Below are 23,098 nucleotides of genomic sequence, written 5' to 3'. Positions count from 1 at the left end.
TTAAGCAGTCACAAAATAGAAAATAGCAGAAGATACCAGAAGTGATGATAATAGTTAATCGCAGCAAAGCATATAAAGTTTCTTTTTTTCAATACTTTGGTGTCATAGGGTTTATGAAAAATTTTAATTACCCAATTAGGGAATTCCTCCTTTAGGACCTTCGTCTACAAGATTGAGCACAGAGAAGGTCTCTCATTTAGGAGAACCCATGACATTTGTGCATTAAAGGGACAGCCTATTGATTTCATGCTAGAATACCTCACATGTTTCAGTTGATTGTTGGGGGTCTCAGCACTAGGACACCCTCGATCCAGCTGGAAACCTTGGGTTCACCATGGACAGCTGCTTTAAAATGCCTCCACAGCAAATGTGGTGCTTAACATATGAAAAGCTTGGTCAGCTCTGAAAGTATTCATCCGTCAGGATAATAACACTTGATGAACAGTAGGTGGAAATGTTAATAATTTGCCAAGCCTTTGGCTACACACATCTCATTACCATGTGTCCTAACACACCCTTCCAACTAGTTTCTTCTGTTGCAACCAATTTAATTGAGGAAGCAGGTATAACTTACTTGTTATTAATCCAATAGCACCTTCTGTCTAGCGCACAATCTTATATTATCAAAGTCACCTGTAGACCAGGACCAGTCTGACAAGTTTGAGGCTAAGCACGTTTTTGTTCGCTTGTTTAAGGATTGTTCAACCCTTTGGCTCAGTAAGGACAGTTAAAGAACTTTCTTACACCGGAGAAACACTCATAGCGGCATAATCATCACAGAGACGATACAAGGAAGAAGCGGAGAAGGACGTACTAGTCTCAGGTAAATATTCTATTGATTCTGAAGGATTATATACCAACTCAATAGAAAGGCAGAACATTTTAAGCAACACTGGCACTAAGGTCTGTATGGATTTTATTTTTCTGTATGGGGATGTACACATCAGCCTTATGACAACTTGCTTAAAGGTATTGAATGACTTTTCAGAATAGATAATGTAGTTTTCCCGTGTTGTCTGATGTTTCCCTATGTTGTGTACCTAGTTGTCACTGTATACAATTATAAAGGGTACTTATTTTTAGTATAGATCCTAGTTCCTTTGTAATTATGCTACACTGAACAATTCACTGGGGAATCTCTTTAAGATAATACATTTTCCAATAGCATCACATGCTGTTCATTCAAATGAAGGACCAATCATGTTATAGATGGGGTTTGTATGAGCAGAAAATGCTTTGTTTTAGATCCAAAATGAAAGTCCTGAGCTGCAGACCCTTCTTTGACATAACAAGTGGTTGTGGTAATCTTTTAATACTCCATATATGTCATGGAATTCTTCATCATGGATATTGCATGGGAACAGAAGATGATCAACAATGGGTGCCCAGCGGTGATTGACAGCCGAACTACAACTATGGCTTGGATCGGAGAAACCAATATTGACTGAGGCATCTAAAGAGCTTATTAGAGAAAAGGGACTTTCTCTGTAAATTCATTGGTGCCCCGCGATAGACACAACAATAAAGCAGAAAATGTAGGATAGGAGTGCTGCTGATAATGGACGTCCAGAATGGAAGTCAATGTTCTTTTATTCAAGCTACACATTTCGACATCAAATTGGCACCTTCATCGAGTCAAGGACTAGAGGCTTAAGTTGTACCACAACAGAGGCCTAATAAAGGACCTTAGATCCGTCATACTTTTTTGGGACCGATCAATATCTGTAAGCCAAAATCAGTGTCACCTACAGAGAAATACTGTAGTTGAAAGCTTCACATCTCTTTTTTTTTTGTTTCCCATGAAATAATAACCAAACAACTGCATAAAGGACAACAATACTTGGGAATACTGAGTACTCCAAAAATATTATGCAATGATCAAGCAATCATCAATTCAAGTTCCCTATTGGGCCAAAAAAAATTGATTTTTTTTTTTAATTATTAACTTTGTTTAATTGAAATGGGGGACATTAGGGTCTCATTCACAAGATCAGAAGGGATCCCAGCAGTTAATCCCCAGCAATCAGCATCAATATCAATAGGTGATAAGTTGTTATGGCAGGTCAACCCCTTTATAATTTTAAAGTACAAAGTTAACAGTATTCATATTAGGGCAAAAGCACTTTAAGTTAATTTAGAGCATTTCATATAGGTTCATTTTTAAATGAATGCAGTAAAACTGTATACACTGCTTGTTCCATTTTGTTCTACAACTATAATACCACAGTATTGCAGTTGTTCTATTCTGTCCCACATAGAGCAGCACATTAAACTAATAGATCTCTTTTAAATCATCCTGGGAGGTTGACAAAGCAGGTCAATAATCACTGCAATAAATGATGCATAATGATGCATTTAATACACTAATGATTGACTTCTAATCCTAACTGCAAAGTGAAAGTTTCAATTCTCTGAATACCAGAGGATATCTTTGTCTTTTTCAAGATCACATATAAAATCATTCTGACCATAAAATGTCACACATATCTGATAGCCTTCAGCCCCTGCAATTACAGTTTGATATGAACAGGCAAGGAAGACTAGACAAATCTAGTCACATTAAATGCAGTGTTTGTATACTACAGAGAGAAATGCCTTGTTGGAAACATGTCACACCGCTAAGAGTATGTGCAGACATTCATGTGCCGCTTTGGACGCAGCACATGTCCGCTGCATCTAAAGCGCTGCCAGCTATTGAACACAGGTGAATCCGCATGTGTTCATTGAAACGTATGGAATCAGTGCGTACAATACAATGTTCAGGTGAAATTTATCTTGCGGAGGCTCACATCTCCGCAAGAGAAATAGACATGCTGCGGTCTGGAGAGACATGCTGCATGTCCATCTCCGCGGATGAGCCGCTGGCGTTTCTGGACGCAAAGTGGGCATGAGATTTCTTGAAATCCCATCCACTATGCTGTAACATCTGGAGGCTGCGGGTTGAACGCTGCACAAGTACGCAGCGTTTACTGATCGTCTGCTCCTACCCTAAATGAGAAAACCACAAATCCTGCTCTGATAATTCTACTACACATAGGGCTGATCACAGAATACTGAATAACAGTCACATATTCATGGTCTCAATGTTATTAATGTAATAAGGACATGTGCTTCATTAGTATAACCAAATGTGATAAACCAGACATGTCAGTATGTTATTATTGTCATCAGTATATGTGGTCCACAGGTATAATAGTATGTCATGTTTGAAACATGTCACTCCACTAAATAAGAAAACTACAAATCCTACTCAGATTATACCCAAATGTAGTAAACCAGCCATGTTAGTAATGTCACCAGGACATGAGGTCCACAAGGATACCCAAATGTGATAAATCAGACATGTTATTATGTTAGTAATGTCATCAGTATATGGTCCACTAATATTTACAGCTCTGGCAAAAATTAAGAGACCACTGCAAAATGTTCAGTTTGTCTGATTTTTCTCTTTATAGGTATATTTTTGAGTAAAATGTAAGTTGTTCTTTTATCCTATAAAACTTCTGATAACATGTCTCCGAATTTCCAAGCAATAAATTTTGTTTTGTTTTTTCTGAAAAGGAGAAATGGTCAAAATAAAAAATAAAAAAAATACAGTGCTTTCAGACCTCAAATAATGCAAAGAAAACAAGTTCATAATCATTTAGAAACAACAATACTAATGTTTTAACTCATCAAGAGTTCAGAAATCAATATTCTGTGGAATAACCATGATTTTTAATCACAGATTTCATGCGTCTTGGCATGCTTTCCACCAGTCTTTCACACTGCTCCTGGTGCAAAAATGTAAGCAGTTCTTTGTTTGATAGCTTGTGACTATCCATCATTCTCTTGATTACATTCCAGAGGTTTTCAATGGGGTTCAGGTGTGGAGATTGGGCTGCCCATGACAGGGTTTTAATGTGGTGGTCTCTTAATTTTTGCCAGAGCTGTATGTCATATTTGAAGCATGTCACACCGCTAACTGGAAAACTACAAATCCTGGTCTGATTATCCTACTACACATAGTGCATTGTTCACAGGATAATAAATAACAATCACATATTCATGTTCTGATTATTAATAATGTTAACAGAACATGTGATCCACAAGTATACCAAAATGTGGTAAACCAGACATTTTAATAATGTCATTAGGACACGTGGTACTCAAGAATACTGAAATGTGGTAAACCAAGAATGTTAGTAATGTTATATGAGCATGTGGTAATCAGGACATGTGTTCCACAAATATACCTAAACTAGCTGAAGAGCCCGGCGTTGCCTGGGCATAGTAAATATCTGTGGTTAGTTATAGCACCTCACTTCTCTTATTTTCCCATCACGCCTCTCATTTTCCCAATCACATCTTTCATTTTCCCCCTCACATCTCTCATTTTCTCCCTCACACCTCTCGTTTTCTCACTCACTCTTCTCATTCCCCCCTAACACTTGTCATTTCAACCTCACATCTGTCATTTTCTGATCACTCCACTATTTTTCCTCACTCCTCTCATTTTGCACTCATACCTTTTCATTTTCACGTCACACCTCTCATTTTCACCTCATCACCTCAGTATATACATGTTTGTCATCTCCCTTATATATAGTATACATCTGTATGTCATCTCCTGTATATAGTATATACCTGTATGTCATCTCCCCTGTATATAGTATATACCTGCTGTGTGTCATCTCCCCTATATATAGTATATACCTGAATGTCATCTCCTTCTATACAGTGCCTACAAGTAGTATTCAACCCCCTGCAGATTTAGCAGGTTTACACATTTGGAATTAACTTGGCATTGTGACATTTGGACTGTAGATCAGCCTGGAAGTGTGAAATGCACTGCAGCAAAAAAGAATGTTATTTCTTTGTTTATTTATTTTTTTTTAAATTGTGAAGTCTTTTCAGAGGGTAATTTATTATTCAACCCCTCAACCCACCAGAATTCTGTTTGGTTCCCCTAAAGTATTAAGAAGTAGTTCAGGCACAAAGAACAATGAGCTTCACATGTTTGGATTAATTATCTCTTTTTCCAGCCTTTTCTGACTATTTAAGACCCTCCCCAAACTTGTGAACAGCACTCATACATGGTCAACATGGGAAAGACAAAGGAGCATTCCAAGGCCATCAGAGACAAGATCGTGGAGGGTCACAAGGCTGGCAAGGGGTACAAAACCCTTTCCAAGGAGTTGGGCCTACCTGTCTCCACTGTTGGGAGCATCATCCGGAAGTGGAAGGCTTATGGAACTACAGTTAGCCTTCCACGGCCTGGACAGCCTTTGAAAGTTTCCTCCCGTGCCGAGGCCAGGCTTGTCCGAAGAGTCAAGGCTAACCCAAGGACAACAAGGAAGGAGCTCCGGGAAGATCTCATGGCAGTGGGGACATTGGTTTCAGTCAATACCATAAGTAACGTACTCCACCGCAATGGTCTCCATTCCAGACGAGCCCGTAAGGTACCTTTACTTTCAAAGCGTCATGTCAAGGCTCGTCATGTCAATGATCACTTGGAGGACTCTGAGACTGACTGGTTCAAGGTTCTCTGGTCTGATGAGACCAAGATCGAGATCTTTGGTGCCAACTACGTGACGTTTGGAGACTGGATGGCACTGCATACGACCCCAAGAATACCATCCCTACAGTCAAGCATGGTGGTGGCAGCATCATGCTGTGGGGCTGTTTCTCAGCCAAGGGGCCTGGCCATCTGGTCCGCATCCATGGGAAGATGGATAGCACGGCCTACCTGGAGATTTTGGCCAAGAACCTCCGCTCCTCCATCAAGGATCTTAAGATGGGTCGTCATTTCATCTTCCAACAAGACAACGACCCAAAGCACACAGCCAAGAAAACCAAAGCCTGGTTCAAGAGGCAAAAAATCAAGGTGTTGCAGTGGCCTAGTCAGTCTCCTGACCTTAACCCAATTGAAAACTTGTGGAAGGAGCTCAAGATTAAAGTCCACATGAGACACCCAAAGAACTTAGATAACTTGCAGAAGATCTGCATGGAGGAGTGGGCCAAGATAACTCCAGAGACCTGTGCCGGCCTGATCAGGTCTTATAAAAGATGATTATTAGCTGTAATTGCAAAACAAAGGTTATTCCACAAAATATTAAACCTAGGGGTTGAATAATAATTGACCCACACTTTTATGTTTAAAATTTATAAAAATTTAACTGAGCAACAAAACTTTTTGGTTTGTAAGATTTATGCATCTGTTAATAAATCCTGCTCTTGTTTGAAGTTTGAAGGCTCTAACTTATTTGCATCTTATTAAACCTGCTAAATCTGCAGGGGGTTGAATACTACTTGTAGGCATTGTATATAGTATATACCTGTATGTCATCTCCTCCTGTATATAGTATATACATGTGTCATCTCCCCTGTATATAGTATATATCTGTGTGTCATCTCCTCCTGTATATACCTGCATGTCATCGTCTATATATAGCATATACCTGTATGTCATCTCCTCCCGTATATAGTATATACCTGTAGGTTAGGGTTGGAGTTAGAATTGGGGGTTTCAACTGTTTAGGTACATCAGGGGGTCTCCAAATGAGACAGCCAATTTTGCGCTCAAAAAGTCAAATGGTGCTCCCTCCCTTTTGAGCTCTCCCGTGCGCCCAAACAGGGGTTTACCCCCAAATATGGGGCATCAGCGTGCTAAGTACTAGTTGGAGAACAACTTTTGGGGTCCAGTTTCTCCTGTTACCCTTGCAAAAATAAAAAAAATTGGGGGCTAAAAAATCATTTTTGTGGAAAAAAAAAGATTTTTTATTTTCACGACTCTGCATTTTAAACTTCTGTGAAGCACTTGGGCGTTCAAAGTGCTCACCGCACATCTAGATAAGGTCCTTGGGGGGTCTAGTTTCCAAAATGTGGTCACTTGTTGGGGTTTCTACTGTTTAGGTACATCAGGGGCTCTGCAAACGCAACATAACGCCTACTGTACCTACTGTACCAACTATGTACCAACATAACGCCTACTGTAACTACTGTTTAGGTACATCAGACGCAACATAACGCCTGCAGACCATTCTAACAAAGTCTGCATTCCAAAACGGCTCTCCTTCCCTTCGGAGCTCTGCCATGCGCCCAAACAGTGGTCTCCCCCACATATCGGCTATCAGCGTACTCAGGATAAATTGCCCAGCTAAGACCACTAAGTCTTCTGGGTAATTTCGCAATGCATCGCCGGGAACGGAAGATGGCGGTCGGCGCAAGCGGCTCGGCGTACTACGGAGGGTGAGAATAGCAGGCTTTTTGTTTTTTTTATTATTTGCAACATTACATTTTTTTACTATTGATGCCGCATAGGCAGCATCAATAGTAAAAAGTTGGGGACACACAGGGTTAATAGCAGCGTTTATGGAGTGCATTACCCACGGCATAACACGGTCCGTTACCGCCGGCATTAACCCTGTGAGCGGTGACTGGAGGGGAGTATGCGGGCGCCGGGCACTGACTGCGGGGAGTAAGGAGCGGCCATTTTCTTCTGGACTGTGCCCATCGCTGATTGGTCGTGGCTGTTTTGCCACGACCAATCAGCGACTTGGATTTCCATGACAGACAGAGGCCGCGACCAATGAATATCCGTGACAGAAAGACAGACAGAAGTACAGACAGAAAGATGGAAGTGACCCTTAGGCAATTATATAGTAGATAAAGGGACAGTGGTCAGAATTGTAAAAATTGGCTCGGTCATTAAGTACCAAATTGGCTCTGTCACTAAGGGGTTAAATACTCTGCAGTAGTGTTGAGCATTCCGATACCGCAAGTATCGGGTATCGGCCGATACTTGCGGTATCGGAATTCCGATACCGAGATCCGATACTTTTGTGGTATCGGGTATCGGTATCGGATACATAGAGATGTGTAAAATAAAGAATTAAAATAAAAAATATTGATATATTTACCTCTCCGGCGGCCCCTGGTGAGTCCGCGGGTAACCGGCAGGCTTCGTTGTTCAAAATCAGCGCTTTTAGGACCTGAGAAACACGTCCCGGCTTCTGATTGGTCGCGGGCCGCCCATGTGACCGCCACGCGACCAATCACAAGCCGCGACGTCACCGTAAGCTATTAGCGCGCTCATTTTTGAAAAATGAGCGCGTTAATGACTTTCAAAGACGTTGCGGCTTGTGATTGGTCGCGGCCACGCGACCAATCACAAGCCGCGACGTCACCGCAAGCTATTAACGCGCTCATTTTTAAAAATGAGCGCGTTAATGGCTTTGAAAGACATAGCGGCTTGTGATTGGTCGCGGCCGCGACCAATCACAAGCCGCTACGTCTTTGAAAGTCATTAACGCGCTCATTTTTCAAAAATGAGCGCGCTAATAGCTTGCGGTGACGTCGCGGCTTGTGATTGGTCGCGGCCACGCGACCAATCACAAGCCGCTATGTCTTTCAAAGCCATTAACGCGCTCATTTTTAAAAATGAGCGCGTCAATAGCTTGCGGTGACGTCGCGGCTTGTGATTGGTCGCGGCCGCGACCAATCACAACCCGCTACGTCTTTGAAAGCCATTAACGCGCTCATTTTTAAAAATGAGCGCGCTAATAGCTTGCGGTGACGTCGCGGCTTGTGATTGGTCGCATGGCGGTCACATGGGCGGCCCGCGACCAATCAGAAGCCGGGACGTGTTTCTCAGGTCCTAAAAGCGCTGATTTTGAACAAAGAAGCCTGCCGGTTACCCGCGCTGAGTTCAGGGGCCGCCGGAGAGGTAAACATATCAATATTTTTTATTTTTATTCTTTATTTTACACCTCCCTATGGATCCCAGGGCCTGAAGGAGAGTTTCCTCTCCTTCAGACCCTGGGAACCATGAGAATACCTTCCGATACTTGATGTCCCATTGACTTGTATTGGTATCGGATATCGGTATCGGCGATATCCGATATTTTTCGGGTATCGGCCGATACTATCCGATACCGATACTTTCAAGTATCGGACGGTATCGCTCAACACTACTCTGCAGTAAATAAATAAATAAATAAATAAATAAATAGTATAGTGCATGAAAATAATATATATAGTTAACATGGTTTTTTTATTAAAAAATGTGAAAGCCTTCCTGCTCAGTATTTAATCAGTATGTTTTTTCTGTTTAGTGGCTGGTGTGAACGTGCGCTTACATGCTGCATGCACACTAGTTTATGTCCCAATCCATACCATTGGGTTTTATTTCCGTCTGTCTGCTGTTGTGAATTCTGTGGCTGAATTCACTCCTGTGGTCACAAGTGGTATTGCAGCTTCTGAGCTTCCTCCCTCAGGTGTTCTGGTGAGCTCGTTAACTGCTTCATTACTTAACTCCGCCTGATGCTGCTATCCTTGCTCCTTGTCAATGTTTCAGTGTTGGATCTGAGCTTCTCCTGATTGTTCCTGTGACCTGCTGCTCTGTATAGCTAAGTGCTTTTTGCTTTTTTGTTGCTTTTTTTCTGTCCAGCTTGTCTTTTGTTTTGCTGGAAGCTCTGAGACGCAAAGGGTGTACCGCCGTGCCGTTAGTTCGGCACGGTGGGTTTTTTTTGCCCCCTTTGCGTGGTTTTGCTTTAGGGTTTTTTGTAGACTGCAAAGTTCGCTTTACTGTCCTCGCTCTGTCCTAGAATATCGGGCCCCACTTTGCTGAATCTATTTCATCCCTACGTTTTGTCTTTTCATCTTACTCACAGTCATTATATGTGGGGGGCTGCCTTTTCCTTTGGGGAATTTCTCTGGGGCAAGTCAGGCCTATTTTTCTATCTTCAGGCTAGCTAGTTTCTTAGGCTGTGCCGAGTTGCCTAGGTAGTTGTTAGGCGCAATCCACAGCCGCTTTTAGTTGTGTTTAGGATAGGATCAGGTGTGCAGTCTACAGAGTTTCCACGTCTCAGAGCTCGTTCTTGTATTTTTGGGTATTTGTCAGATCACTGTGTGCGCTCTGATCGCTAAGCACACTGTGTTTCTGGATTGCCTTCATAACACCTGTCATTAGCAAACATAACAGTCTGCGACATGTGCATATAAAGGTGTGGCCTTCCTTTCTTTTGGAGCTGGGCATTATTAATGTGGTCTCCCTAGGCTGTGTGTCCAGTAGTTGGGCTCAGTCCTTCTCAGTCCTTATCTACATGCATGTCACTTGACAAATAGAAAGGTTTTTAATATTAGTGTTAGGACTGTCCCAACTACGGTCACTGTGACGAGGTGGGATGGCTTTCGCATTCGCATTTTTTTTTAATCAAAAAACACTTTAACTAAGTATCGTATGTTAATTTCATGCACTATGCTATTTATTTATTTATTGCAGGGTATTTAATCATGTTTCTGTCTTTGTTTTTTCATGAGTAATGAGGTGCAGGATGATAGCCGTAGATAAGGTTCTCGTCTCTTAAGGTACCGTCACACTAGACGATATCGCTAGCGATCCGTGACGTTGCAGCGTCCTCGCTAGCAATATCATCCAGTGTGACAGGCAGCAGCGATCAGGCCCCTGCTGTGCTGTCGCTGGTCGGGGAAGAAAGTCCAGAACTTTGTTTCGTCTCTGGACTCCCCGCAGACATCGCTGAATCGGTGTGTGTGACACCGATTCAGCGATGTCTTCGCTGGTAACCAGGGTAAACATCGGGTTACTAAGCGCAGGGCCGCGCTTAGTAACCCGATGTTTACCCTGGTTACCATCGTTAAAGTAAAAAAAACAAACGCTACATACTTACCTACCGCTGTCTGTCCCCGGCGCTGTGCTTCTCTGCTCTGACTGTGAGCACAGCGGCCGGAAAGCAGAGCGGTGATGTCACCGCTGTGCTTTCCGGCTGCCCGGCGCTCACAGCCAGACCAGAGAAGCAAAGCGCCGGGGACAGACAGCGGTAGGTAAGTATGTAGCATTTGTTTTTTTTACTTTAACGATGGTAACCAGGGTAAACATCGGGTTATTAAGCGCGGCCCTGCGCTTAGTTACCCGATGTTTACCCTGGTTACCGGGGACCTCGGGATCGTTGGTCGCTGGAGAGCTGTCTGTGTGACAGCTCTCCAGCGACCAAACAGCGACACTGCAGCGATCCGGATCGTTGTCGGTATCGCTGCAGCGTCGCTTAGTGTGACGGTACCTTTACACTCCAGAACGTTACATGAAGGTGGGGGTCCTGGCTGGAGGTGTGAACTTGTGTGAACATTGCCACATACAGAGTATATGTTTTTGCATTGGTGTACCACACGGCCAATCCCTGATTGAAGGCTGGCTGTTTCATTTGGTATTGCACCTGTGCAGTTGCCATTTTGCTTGGGCCCACTGCACCCTGGTAGTGCAATTGTATTCAGGCCCATTTAGACAGGTAAGCATCTCTGCCTGTTTTTTGTTTTTTTTTCCTGAATATTGGAGGATTTTTTCCTCTTTTCTGTGGTTTTATTTATTTTCTGCAGGGTATTTAATCATGTTTCTGTCTTTATTTTTTCAAGTGTAATGAGGTGCAGGACGGTAGCCGTAGATAAGGTTCTCGTCTCTTACACTCCAGAACATTACATAAAGGTGGGGGTCCTGGCTGGATGTGTGAACTTGTGCTGTGGGGGCGCTACGCCCTTGCAGGCCGCATTTAACCAATGTTGCTGGTTGGCTAGGACCAGTTGTTTTACAGTTCAATAAGGGAGATCATCAATTTTAAATAAAACCTTTTAGTGAACATTAAATTGAAGAGGGTTATGTACAGTAGCATGGCTATTACTTACCTTCTATTCTACTAGTGCTCTGGAACTCCTGCCTAGGTCACTCTCCCGTTATCTTTAGGAGTAATAAACTCTGGGCCATACTGCTAGGCATTCCCTCCTAGGATCCATCTCTGGTAAATCACTCTGTCTCTCAGTCTTCCTCATTTCTGCTCCGGATCAAGCTAACGCTTTCTCCTGGTCTCTTCTTACTACTAGGGACACCCAAGAAATGTGGCACTGCTCACACCACAACTTAGGTCTTTTCTCTCTGCACTCCACTCTGCGCTTTCTATCATTCTGACAGGAACTGTCTCTTGTCCCTTCAGCTTAGACCCTGCCATTCTGGGAAAGTCCCAACAATTAGTTGATTAAAATATGAACACCATAACACATTTCACAGTTCACATTACACATCAACAAAACACATATTCTTCAAGAGGGAACATGGGCAGCATTTCCATCTCTTTATATTAGTAATGTCATCAGGACATGTGATCCATAAGTATACCCAAATGTGGTAAACCAAGAATATTAGTAAAGTCATATGAACATGTGGACCTCAAGAATACCCAAATGTGGGAAACCAGACATTGGTAATGTCTTCAGGACATGTGATCCAGAAGAAGACTATCCAAGTGTGGTAAACCAGACATGTTAGTATGAAATATATATATATGGATTGTTAGATTAATTTAAACTGTCTGTCCTAAATGTCTCATATTGCAGTGGCTTATTGAGGAACTGTGATTACTTCAATGTTTTCTGTGATCGCTGCATGGGAAAACGAAGTAGAACTACACATTGTCTTCCATTTCTTGTAAAACAACATGCTAAATATAAATGGAACAATTTAATTAAGGGCACGGTCCCATTATCAGTGTTTGTTCAGGATTTCATGCAGGTGAATGTCCGCACAAACGCACCTTAGCTCACTTGCCATTTTTTATGCATTTTTGTCTCTCTTTGAAATGTTAGATTTGATGTGCAAAGATATACATAGATAGAAAGATATCAGTGAGATGTGTAATTAGTGCCGTGTGTGTATAGTTTACTGTACATGTATTAGGCTGGTTTCACATTTGCAGATGGAGGTGCTGCGGAGGGCTGCTTACGTCCTCCATGAAGCTTCGCCTACCGCCGCACCTTCTCCGGTCAGCTCCGCCTATGTTGGCATGCGGTGTGCATACCCTATCGTTACCATTAGGTATGCAGGCAATGCTGATGTATGCGGATGCCTCTGCATGCGTCGTTTTGACGGTGCAGCGATCTGAGACGAATGCAACGATTTGCAGTTTGGTGCGGTCACCGCACCGTCAAAACGACGCATGCGGAGGCATCCGCATACATTGGCATTGCCTGCGTAGCTAATGGTAAAAATAGGGTACGCACGTCACATTCCGACGTAGGCAGAGCTGACCAGAGGAGGTGCAGCGGTGGGCGGAGCTTAATGGAGGACGTACGCAGCCCACCGCAGCACCTCCATCTGCAAATGTGAAACCAGCCTAATGCTAATAAAGAAATTTAAAAAATGACGTGGATTGCCCCATATCTATATATATATATAATTGTCTAAGGGTTTTTCCGTCTGTCTGTCTGTCTGTCTGTCTTTCTGTCTGTCTGTCCTGGAAATCCCACGTCCCTGATTGGTCGATGCCGCCAGGCCTCGACCAATCAGCGACGGGCACAGCGACGATGATGTCATAAAAGACGTAGACATCCCGCATCTCTGATTGGTCGATGCCACCAGGCCTCGACCAATCAGCGACGGGCACAGTATCGACGTAGAAATCCCGCGTCTCTGATTGGTCGAGGCCGCCAGGCCTCGACCAATCAGCAACGGGCACAGCGACGATGATGTCATAATGGTTGCCATGGCGACGATGATGTCATAAAGGTTGCCTCGATCAATCAGCGACGGACACAGTCTGCCACGAATTCCGGAATCATCATTGTCCATATACTACGGGGACATGCATATTCTAGAATACCCGATGCGTTAGAATCGGGCCACAATCTAGTGTATTAATAAAGAGCCAAGGTAAAGAAGACAGCAGTGGGCTTATATTATGGTGTTATAAAAAGTATGCTGCACTCACCATTGCTTTCGTAGATAAAGTCCTTTATTCCATGTGAAGGTTACAGGACATTAACTGTGATGTGCAGGGTACAGAGGCATGCGGAGCAAGAGTGGGTGGACGACGGCTGTTTCGCGTGTCAACGCTTCAATGTAAAGCAGACAGCTGTGGGCTTATATTATCAAGTTGGGAAGGTCCATGGATATTGGGCCATTCCCAGTCTAAAAATACAGGCCCACAGTTACCTCACAATTTGCGCATCACATTAGATACGTCAGTTCTGGTGCTTTGCCCTGCTCTTCCTGACTGTCCGGGTGTGGCAGCAATTGGGGTAATGGTAAATGGGATTGATGACCATTGTGATTTGTCAAAATTCTATCAGACACCCCAATTACTAACAAGGAATTAAAAATAAAAACACACAGACAAAAAAAATACTTTATTTGAATAAAGACTCCCCCACATTTTCCCTCGCTCACCAATTTATTGAAGAAAAAATTCCCATGCAGGTCCACAGTAATCCAACAAATCTGAGGTAGTCCAGAAAGCAATACCTGAAAAACAGAAAAAATACTGTCTCTCTTTCACCAATTTATTACCCAAAATGTTCCCACGATGCCCCTCCATAGTGTACATAGTCTTATGTGACACACCAATTCTGGGGCAGCTGTGGGCTTGTATTTTTAGGCTGGGAAGGGTCCAATTACCATGGACTTTCCCAGCCTGATAATATAAGTCTTTAGCTGTCTGCTTTACCTTGGCTGGTTATCAAAAAATAGGGGGGGATCCCACGTAATTTTTTTAAAATATTTATTAGGTTAAACCAGGCTAAAAACTGGTTTTTTTAACTATGAATTTACCACATCTAATGCAAGTCTATTGGGAAATTGCACACAATAGACTGAGCATTCCCGCAAGAGAAATTAACATGCTGCAGCACGAAAACTCTCGGTGATTTTACGCAGAGTTAAAAAGAAGCACAGATGGCATGGGATTTCTATCAATTCGATCCACTGCGCTTGTACTGTACAAGAATGCTAGTATTACTCATCATGGCCACACAGCTTAATGCATAAACATACAGAAAAGTAAATGATAAATTAGAGAGATGGGCAAGCACCGATGTACAAACCCATATTATGTCAGTAACAGTACATTGAATGCAATATGGATAATTTAATTTCACAAAACACGCTAAAAAAACACACAAAAAAACATTAATCTGGACATGCCCCAATTCTTGTCAGGATGGCCTAACTTGCCTGCATCTACAAGTGTGGGCAACTAGAATCAGTCTTGTTGGATTTCAATCCAATGCCCATTCTTCAAAAACCCTAGAGATGAGCACTGTCAGAGGTGTCCAGTTTGCATAATAGAATAACAGGTATATATTGTGTATTATTTTTCTGGGATTCCATTATGTCCAAACTGTAGATGGAAAAGTCATATTGGCACATATTGTAGCATGAGTAGTAAAATGTGGTTATAGTCTCACTAACACTAGGTTCAGACTTGTGAATATAATGTATTATCATCATCATCATGCATCATCATCCATTCTTGTATGGTGTAGGGTTCTAAAGGCTCAACATTCCAAGTCGTCTTTTTAGGATTTTCTGTTTCATAAAGTTCCAGATGTTTAATGTTTCTGTTGGTGAAAGGTCCAGACTACAGGCAGCCAGATCATCACTCAAACTCTTCTTCTGAGCAGCCATGCTGTTGTGATGGATGGTCTCCCTGCACCGCCACTCTTCGTTCTGTAAGCTGCAAATCACATTAGGCCTGAGACCTACAGAATAGTAGGTCCAGGATGGAGCAACGCGCCACGCACTGGACGTTAGAGTCCTAGCGCAATGATGTCACTGCATCAGACTGCCTGGGACCTGCCACTGTCTACTGGACTCCTACTGGAGGCCAGCTACTATTAAGGGAGCCATAACAGTTTGGGGGCTAATACTAAGGGGGCCATCATAACAGCTTGGGGGCTACTATTAAGGCTGCCATCATAGCAGAGTGGGGCTAATACTAAGGGGGTCATCATAACAGCATGAGGACTGCTATTAAAAAAGCCATCAAAACAGTGTGGTGGCTGCTACTAAGGGGGCCATTATAACAGCACGGGGCTACTACTATGGGGGCTATCCTTACAACATGGGGGCTACTACTGAGGAGCCATCATAACATCGCGGGGGCTACTACTAAGATGCCATCATAACAGCTTGGGGGATACTACTGTGGGGGCCATCATAAAAGCGTGGGAACTACTATTAAGGGGGCCATCATAACAGCGTGGGGGCTATCTTTGCAGAGTGGGGACTACTACTAAGGGGCCACCATAACATTGGGGAGGCTATTATAACAGCCAGCGTGGGGTTACTCTTAAGGGGGCCATCATAACAGTGTGGGGGCTTCTACTAAGAGGGCCATCATAACAGCACGGTGGCTGCTACTAAGGGTGTCATCTTAATGGCACAAGGCTACTACTAAAGGAGCCATCATAACAGCATACTGGCTACTACTAGGGGGGCCATCATAACAGCGTGGGTGCTACTACTAAAGGGGCCATCATAACATCATGGGGGCTACTACTAAGAGAGCCATTCTAACAGCGAGGGGGCTACTACTAAGGGGGCCATCATAAAAGCATGGGAACTTACAGTACAAGACGTGTACCACACATTGAGAGGATTCTCCAGTATTGCAAGTGAGAGCTGGAGGTCATGTGACTGCTGTAATTCTGGCGTCCCTGCATGTTTTCCCTTTCTTCCCCTGGCAGGGATGCCAAAAACTCACTGTCACGGCCATTCTGCGGCTTCTCCTGCTCCGGCTTCTGCCTCAGGTCCCAGTGCTTGTGTATGTTGCGCAGGTCTCCTTTCAATGTGCTTTGCACATGCAGGCTTCCAGCTTTTTAAAGGGACATCGCACATATTCCAGAAATGTCCCCAGCTTATAGGTGGGAGACATTAGGTATTTAAGACACCCCCCACTGTAGGGAGATGACTGAGTAAAATTAGCATAATTTGTATTAGCCCACTAGTTCGCTGTTAGGTGCCTGTTTCTTTACCCATCCTGCGACACTGTACCAGAATCTTTCCTCTGTTTCTAACCCTGAATTCATTCTGTGACCCTGTACCTGAGTCTATCCCGTGCTCCTGAATCCGTCCTGCTAACTCGTACAGACTGTTCACTAACCAGACCTTGAACTCATCCTGTCAGAACCTGCACCAGTTCCAGAAGCAGGTCCATCTAAATAACATCAGTGTCCATACTGCCAGTAATCCAGATCCTGTCCTGGCTGCTACTCTGAGTCAGTACCTGCATTCCTTACCCTTGGTGTAAGCTGCTGCAGTACCGGGACTGCCCTTGAATGGTACCTGGCATCTACTTGCAGCTCAAGCCTAACCTCACCATCAATGGCTGTAGTGAAGACCAGGTAGACGCTTAGTTAGGCTCCTCCAGGGTAAGCCAGGCCCGTGGCCCAGTGGGTCCACACCAGTGTGATAACTTCAAGTATGCGATTTGCGTACATGTGGTTACATGTTGATTAAATATTCCTGGCCTCGCTCAATACAAGTGAATTGACTGAGGCTGGACAAGTCTAGTTAGCATGTGACCGAAAGGAGGCAAATCACATACTTGCAGTCATGTGACTGACCTCTCTCATTGGCAACACCAAAGAATGCTGATAGGCTAGCGTCAGATGCGTACACTGAAGGATTCAGAAGTCTGCATCAGAAGACCAGACAACTCCTTTCTTAGGTTTGCCAGGTGATTTTGTAGTTCCAATGCACTGGCCCGTCACCTCCCTAAGTAAATGTCACAGTTTGGTGATTTGTAGTTTATCTCGATGATAACATGTAGAAGTATCACATAACACTATACAGAATTGTTCTCTCTGTAGGACTGAACACTGCTATGTCTCCATGATCTAACGCTGTCCTCTCTCAACCTGTGATGATTCACATTGTGAAAAGTAACATATATCTTCAGCAATTTCCAACACCACTCCCATCAGTATTTCAGCTTACCTGGCATTTCCTTTCTCTGCCGGCTTACTGACACCGGTTTATTAGGCAGCAGAATAAACAGTTGCTGGAAACCCATAGCTTTCCTCTATGGCAACTTCAATAGGAGTAAAAAGAGATCACTAGTTAGATAGGCAGCAATAGATTTTAGGTGAGTTCAAAGTTGGAAGTTGGTAATTGCTAAAACTATATCCATAAATATTCATTTTTTCGATTAAATATATTTTCTGGATTTTTGAAACAGTAAAGGATTATTCATTCTAGATGAATCATGTTTCACTATTCTCATGGCCTCTGCTTGCTGTTGGCTCATTGCAATGTTTGTGTTACTATGAAAAATGATCCAGGTGTAACGGTCCGATACACTGGACGAATAATACCAGGTTCCACTGCTGGAACCCTTCTTTCAATCAGTGGATATTGGTTTGTGAAAATGGACACAATCAGGACAGATTAAACAATAAAAAGTTTTCAAAGATTCCATCAACTAATTACGGCAATTGGAGATCAATTACAAATAAATGGCAAGAAACCGACAGAACATTTTAGAAAGTTGACTACATTTTAGCACAAAAAGATACCACTGAACTTGTAGATACTGAACATCATTTTTTGTATCTTTTTTTAGGATGTCTGAATCAGGTGAACCACCAAAGTCTTCTCGGCAGCGCAAGATCACAATAGCAGTCATCAGCGTAGCCATCACCATTATCGTTATAGCTATTGTTGCTGCCATTGTTATAGATCTGGTCATTGGTAAGAAAGTAAATTACAAGATCATTTATAAATTGAATGTTGCTATTTTTTTGCATCCTAAAGCCTTCTGTAAAAAAATAGTAATGCAGAATTATTGATTCATGCAATCAAAGGTTTCATTTCAAGGTGAAAGACGATCATAGACGAGAGGGGCTTCACCGAAAAGGGAAAATTAAACTGCAAAATGGTGTTACCACTCAGTAAATAATGGTCTAGTGCTTATTTTACCCGCTGAACCCATTCCATAAACGCTGGGTCTATATACCACCATTTGGTGCATATGTTCTCGCAAACTCAATAGCAGAAGGAATGACCAGGGCTGTACGCTATCTTTCCCATTTCACATATCACCTCTTATATAGACATAGTAACATAGTTAGTAAGGCCGAAAAAAGATATTTGTCCATCCAGTTCAGCCTATATTCCATCATAATAAATCCCCAGATCTACGTCCTTCTACAGAACCTAATAATTGTATGATACAATATTGTTCTGCTCCAGGATGACATCCAGGCCTCTCTTGAACCCCTCGACTGAGTTCGCCATCACCACCTCCTCAGGCAAACAATTCCAGATTCTCACTGCCCTAACAGTAAAGAATCCTCTTCTTGAGTGTATGATTTAATTAACATTCGTTAATCACTAACTTTTTTCCCCTCTCATGCAGCCATTGTACCCTATTAAGACTACTAACATAATTCACCATCTCCACAGTTCCACCTGCTGTTAATAAATAACTCAATTTTTCTTTCCTTATAGAGTTAATCATGTTAAACTGGCCACATCATGAATTGTGTCTACAGAACCGAGAAAAACGTAGCTTGTATGTCTCATCTTCGCTGCAGAGATATTGGCTTGTAAAGTTTTGATTCTATTTTGCACTATAGCCAAGGCGGTGTTAGCAGAGATTCTTTTCTGGGGGCATGTATTTTTTCCCTTGTATGACATCGACCAATCATAAGCAGGAGACGTCATGCAGAGGTAAAAAGACAAAGCCCATAGATACATTTAGAACCGGCTTTCTCTGTGTGATATGGTAAGGCATGTAATGACACACAGCTCTGTTCTCCTTCTGAGGTCACATAGGTCTCACTGCTTACACCTATTTTGATTACAAGTGTGGGGAGGGATGAGAGCAAAGCTGTGTGTCATTACAAACACCTCTCTGAATCTATCCCAGGCATTGGAGAATAATAATACTCTGATAGCTGGACGGATCCAGAGTGGTGTATGTGATACTCTGCAGCTCTCATCTCTTAACACCGACATTGTGGGGGGATGAAGAGGAGAGCAAATCTGACAGTAGGATGAGAGCTGCAGATTGTCACATACTTCTCTAAATCACTACAAGCTATCAAGGCAGAGAGGTGTTTGTAATAACACATAGCTTGCTCTCCTACCCCCTGCCACCCTACTTGTAGTCACAGTAGATGCCAACAGTGAGATATGTGTGACCTAGGGAGGAGACTAGAGCTATTTGTCATTATTTGTCTCAGCATAGTACAAAGAGAAAGCTAGTTCTGAACTTCTCTGGGGGAGGTTTCTTTTTTTCTTCCTGCATGATGCCTCTTGCTTATGATTGGTCAATATCATGGAGGTGAAAAAGTACACTCCCTTAATAAAGAATGTCTGCTAACACTACCTCGATTATATTATAAAGTGATAGTCTAAACTTTTCAAGATAATAACTCGACAATGGAGTTAGTAAAATTAAAAAAAAAAGTATACTGACGTTTTATTCAGCTTTGCAGACACTATTCCATGATGTGGCCAGTTTAAACCCTTCAAAACGTATGACGTACGTTTCCATCATATGTCGTGCCCCTGCTGTTGATGTGGGCTCGCCAAACACAAGTCTTTCCCGGCACCTGACAGCTGATTTAATCAGCCATCATGTTCTTTTAACAGCCGTGGCAGTGCGGTGCTCCGCCCGTGGCTATTAACCCGTTAAATCCCACTGTCAATCTCTGACAGTGGGATGTAACATGCAGCAACAGGAAGCCTGTGAAGTAATCGCAGGGTGCCAATTTGTTGTCATAACAGCGGGAGTCTGCTGCTGACTCCCGTGCCTGCCTTTACAATCCTTCTGTGAATAAATTGTGATTTCTGCTATACAGACATACGTGATTTTTGCTGGTGCACTTCTATGTAGAGCACAAACGATCGGTTGATCGCAGTTCAAGTCCCTAAGGGAACGAACAAATAAATAGAAGCGTAAAAAATAAAGTTTTTAAAAATATGAAAAAATAATAAAACACAAAAGTTCAAATCACCTCCCTTTTGCTCTATTGAAAATAAAACAATTTAGAATAAATAAAAAGTTTGCATATTTGGTCTCGCAGAGTTCAGAAATGTCTGATCTATCAAAATATAAAATAAATGAATCTGATTGGAAAACAATGTAACAAAAAAAATCAAAACACCAGAAAGTGAAAAACACTGTGATAAATGCCGTTGCCGATTTTTGGAAATAAAACTAACTTTATTAAACATGTACTATAGATAAATCACACATGTGCCAGTAAAGGCTAAGCAACTAGCTGTGAGCTGATATTAATAGTCTGGGAGCCTTTATGGATACTGTTCCGTTTCCAGAATATTAACATCAGCCCCCAAACGTTGATTTTCCCTCAGCTGGTTCTGAAAATTACGAGAAACCCAACACCGTTTTTTTAATTACCTTTCTTACTTATTCAGTAAATACATTGTACAGTAAGATTCACACTCACTGACTGCACTATATCACACTTACATCTTTATTATAATGCCCAGGCGCCCGCTGATGAGAGTACTACTCTCATCAGCTTCACCTGCTTTTGGTCCTATTACCAAGAGCAGTAGTACTCTCATCAGCCGATGCCTGACCAGCAGTAACCTTTTTTACTGCCAGTCACATTTGCTGGGCTGGCTCACACACTGTCATCTGTTTTACAGTATGGGAACAGCAACATTGTGACCAGCGATAACATGTAATGTTACCGCAGGTCATAGATGCTGTTTCCCACACTGTCACACAGATGTTCGGGCCCTCATTCATTTGAATGGGTTTCTGGTACCCGGACCAAACATTTTTAAAAAGTCCGGTCAAACCAGCCAGACCCGAACATCTGCAGGTTCGCCCATCACTAATTTTTCTACACAGCACTTCTTTATGATACACCCCTGAAATTGGTTGCAAAAAATGTTTCAAAATGGCTTGTATGAAAGCAACTTAAGGTATTCATTTGGGCTACAGCTGCAGATGGAGTTAAAGAAGACATCTCACTTGCCATAAATATGTATGGTATTTTTTTTTACTTGGTATTCTCTTAAATCTGCCATTGTTAATTTTTTGTTCTCTTTTTCTGAGATGTGGCCCCTCTTCACTGTATGTAAACCTAATCTTTTTAGCAATGTGGGCGGGATCATCATCTCTTCTATGTGTTTCTCTGTGTTTTAGCCGACTAGTTTTATATACAGGGAAGAGGAAGCCATATTTCAGGAATGGAGATGGCATAGGAACATAAAATAAACAAAACAAGAATTGGAAACAACAGCATTTACAAAAAGTAGAAAAAAATTACATATTTATGGCATGTAACATGTTGTCTTTAAAGGGGTTCTTCTCTGTCAATCAAGATTCTACCCTGGCTGCAGCTTCTTATAAAACAACAAACCACGCTATACTCACCTTCTCTGGGTCCACCGGGGAGTCTCCAAGACTGTTCCCAGTGCCTGGGGCATTGACTGTGGTGCTGATTTCATATCAATAGTGCAGCAGCCAATCAGTGAGCTCAATTGCTCTGAATGAGACATTTCATCTTCACTGGTAGAGCTGCTGAGCTCACCGATTGGATGATGCACTGTTGAAATGATATCCGCCAATGCCAGGCACCAAGAGCAGTGGCAGAGACTCCCTAGTGGACCCAGTGAAGATGAGTACAGATTGGTTTGTATTTTTTATAACACTATAACTGTAGCCATGGTAAAAGCTTAATTGAAAGGGAACATCCCCTTTAACTATCTAGCTTCCGCTGTAGTAATCTTCCAGCTACACCCCATATGGGCAACATTGTGAACTTCTGGACCATTCTCATCTAAATTTAAGAAATGGTACCCATTTGGTATTTCTTTACAAAATATACCATGACTGAATCAAGACAATTATTTTTTATGATTACATTACACACCAGGGCTGGACTGGCCATCGGGCACTTCTGGCAAATGCCAGAAGGGCCGGTGCCAGTAGTGGGCCACTGCACTCTTCCCCCTCCCCCCGCCAGTACCGCCACCGCATTCAACTATACCGGTGTCTGTGACGCCGGTACAGTTCAATGCAATGATGGAGGAGAGAGCGTCTGCTGACGCTCCCTCTCCCATCATTCCCCGCTCTGCCTCTGACACTGCGGGTGCGCGATGATGTCATATCATCGCGTACCTGCTGTGTCCCGGGCAGACTGCAGCCGCCAAGACAGGGCAGCGCGGGCAAGAGGAGAGGTGAGGAGTGTGTTTTTTTTTTTACTGGACTGGGGGCCATTATCTGGGGGGGGGGAGGAGAGACGAGATGTGGGCTGTGCTAGTCTGTCATTGCCTCAGTTACAGTTGTGT

General features: G+C 42.8%; 1 protein-coding gene across 1 annotated transcript in view; it reads left to right on the top strand.

Annotated features, from left to right (window-relative positions):
- Positions 1 to 610: 610 nt before the first annotated feature.
- Positions 611 to 23,098, top strand: part of LOC138654015 (transmembrane protease serine 11D-like) — a 62,124-nt gene continuing 39,636 nt past the window's right edge. The window contains exons 1-2 of the mRNA XM_069743382.1: positions 611 to 823; positions 18,384 to 18,511. Coding sequence (XP_069599483.1) covers positions 18,385 to 18,511 — 127 coding nt within the window. The 5' untranslated portion in view covers positions 611 to 823; position 18,384. The remainder of the gene's footprint in view (positions 824 to 18,383; positions 18,512 to 23,098) is intronic.

The sequence above is a fragment of the Ranitomeya imitator genome, chromosome 1 (genome assembly GCF_032444005.1).
Source record: "Ranitomeya imitator isolate aRanImi1 chromosome 1, aRanImi1.pri, whole genome shotgun sequence".
Classification (NCBI taxonomy): domain Eukaryota; kingdom Metazoa; phylum Chordata; class Amphibia; order Anura; family Dendrobatidae; genus Ranitomeya; species Ranitomeya imitator.
Note: the sequence above shows the minus strand (reverse complement) of the source record. Positions and strands in the feature narration are given on the sequence as shown.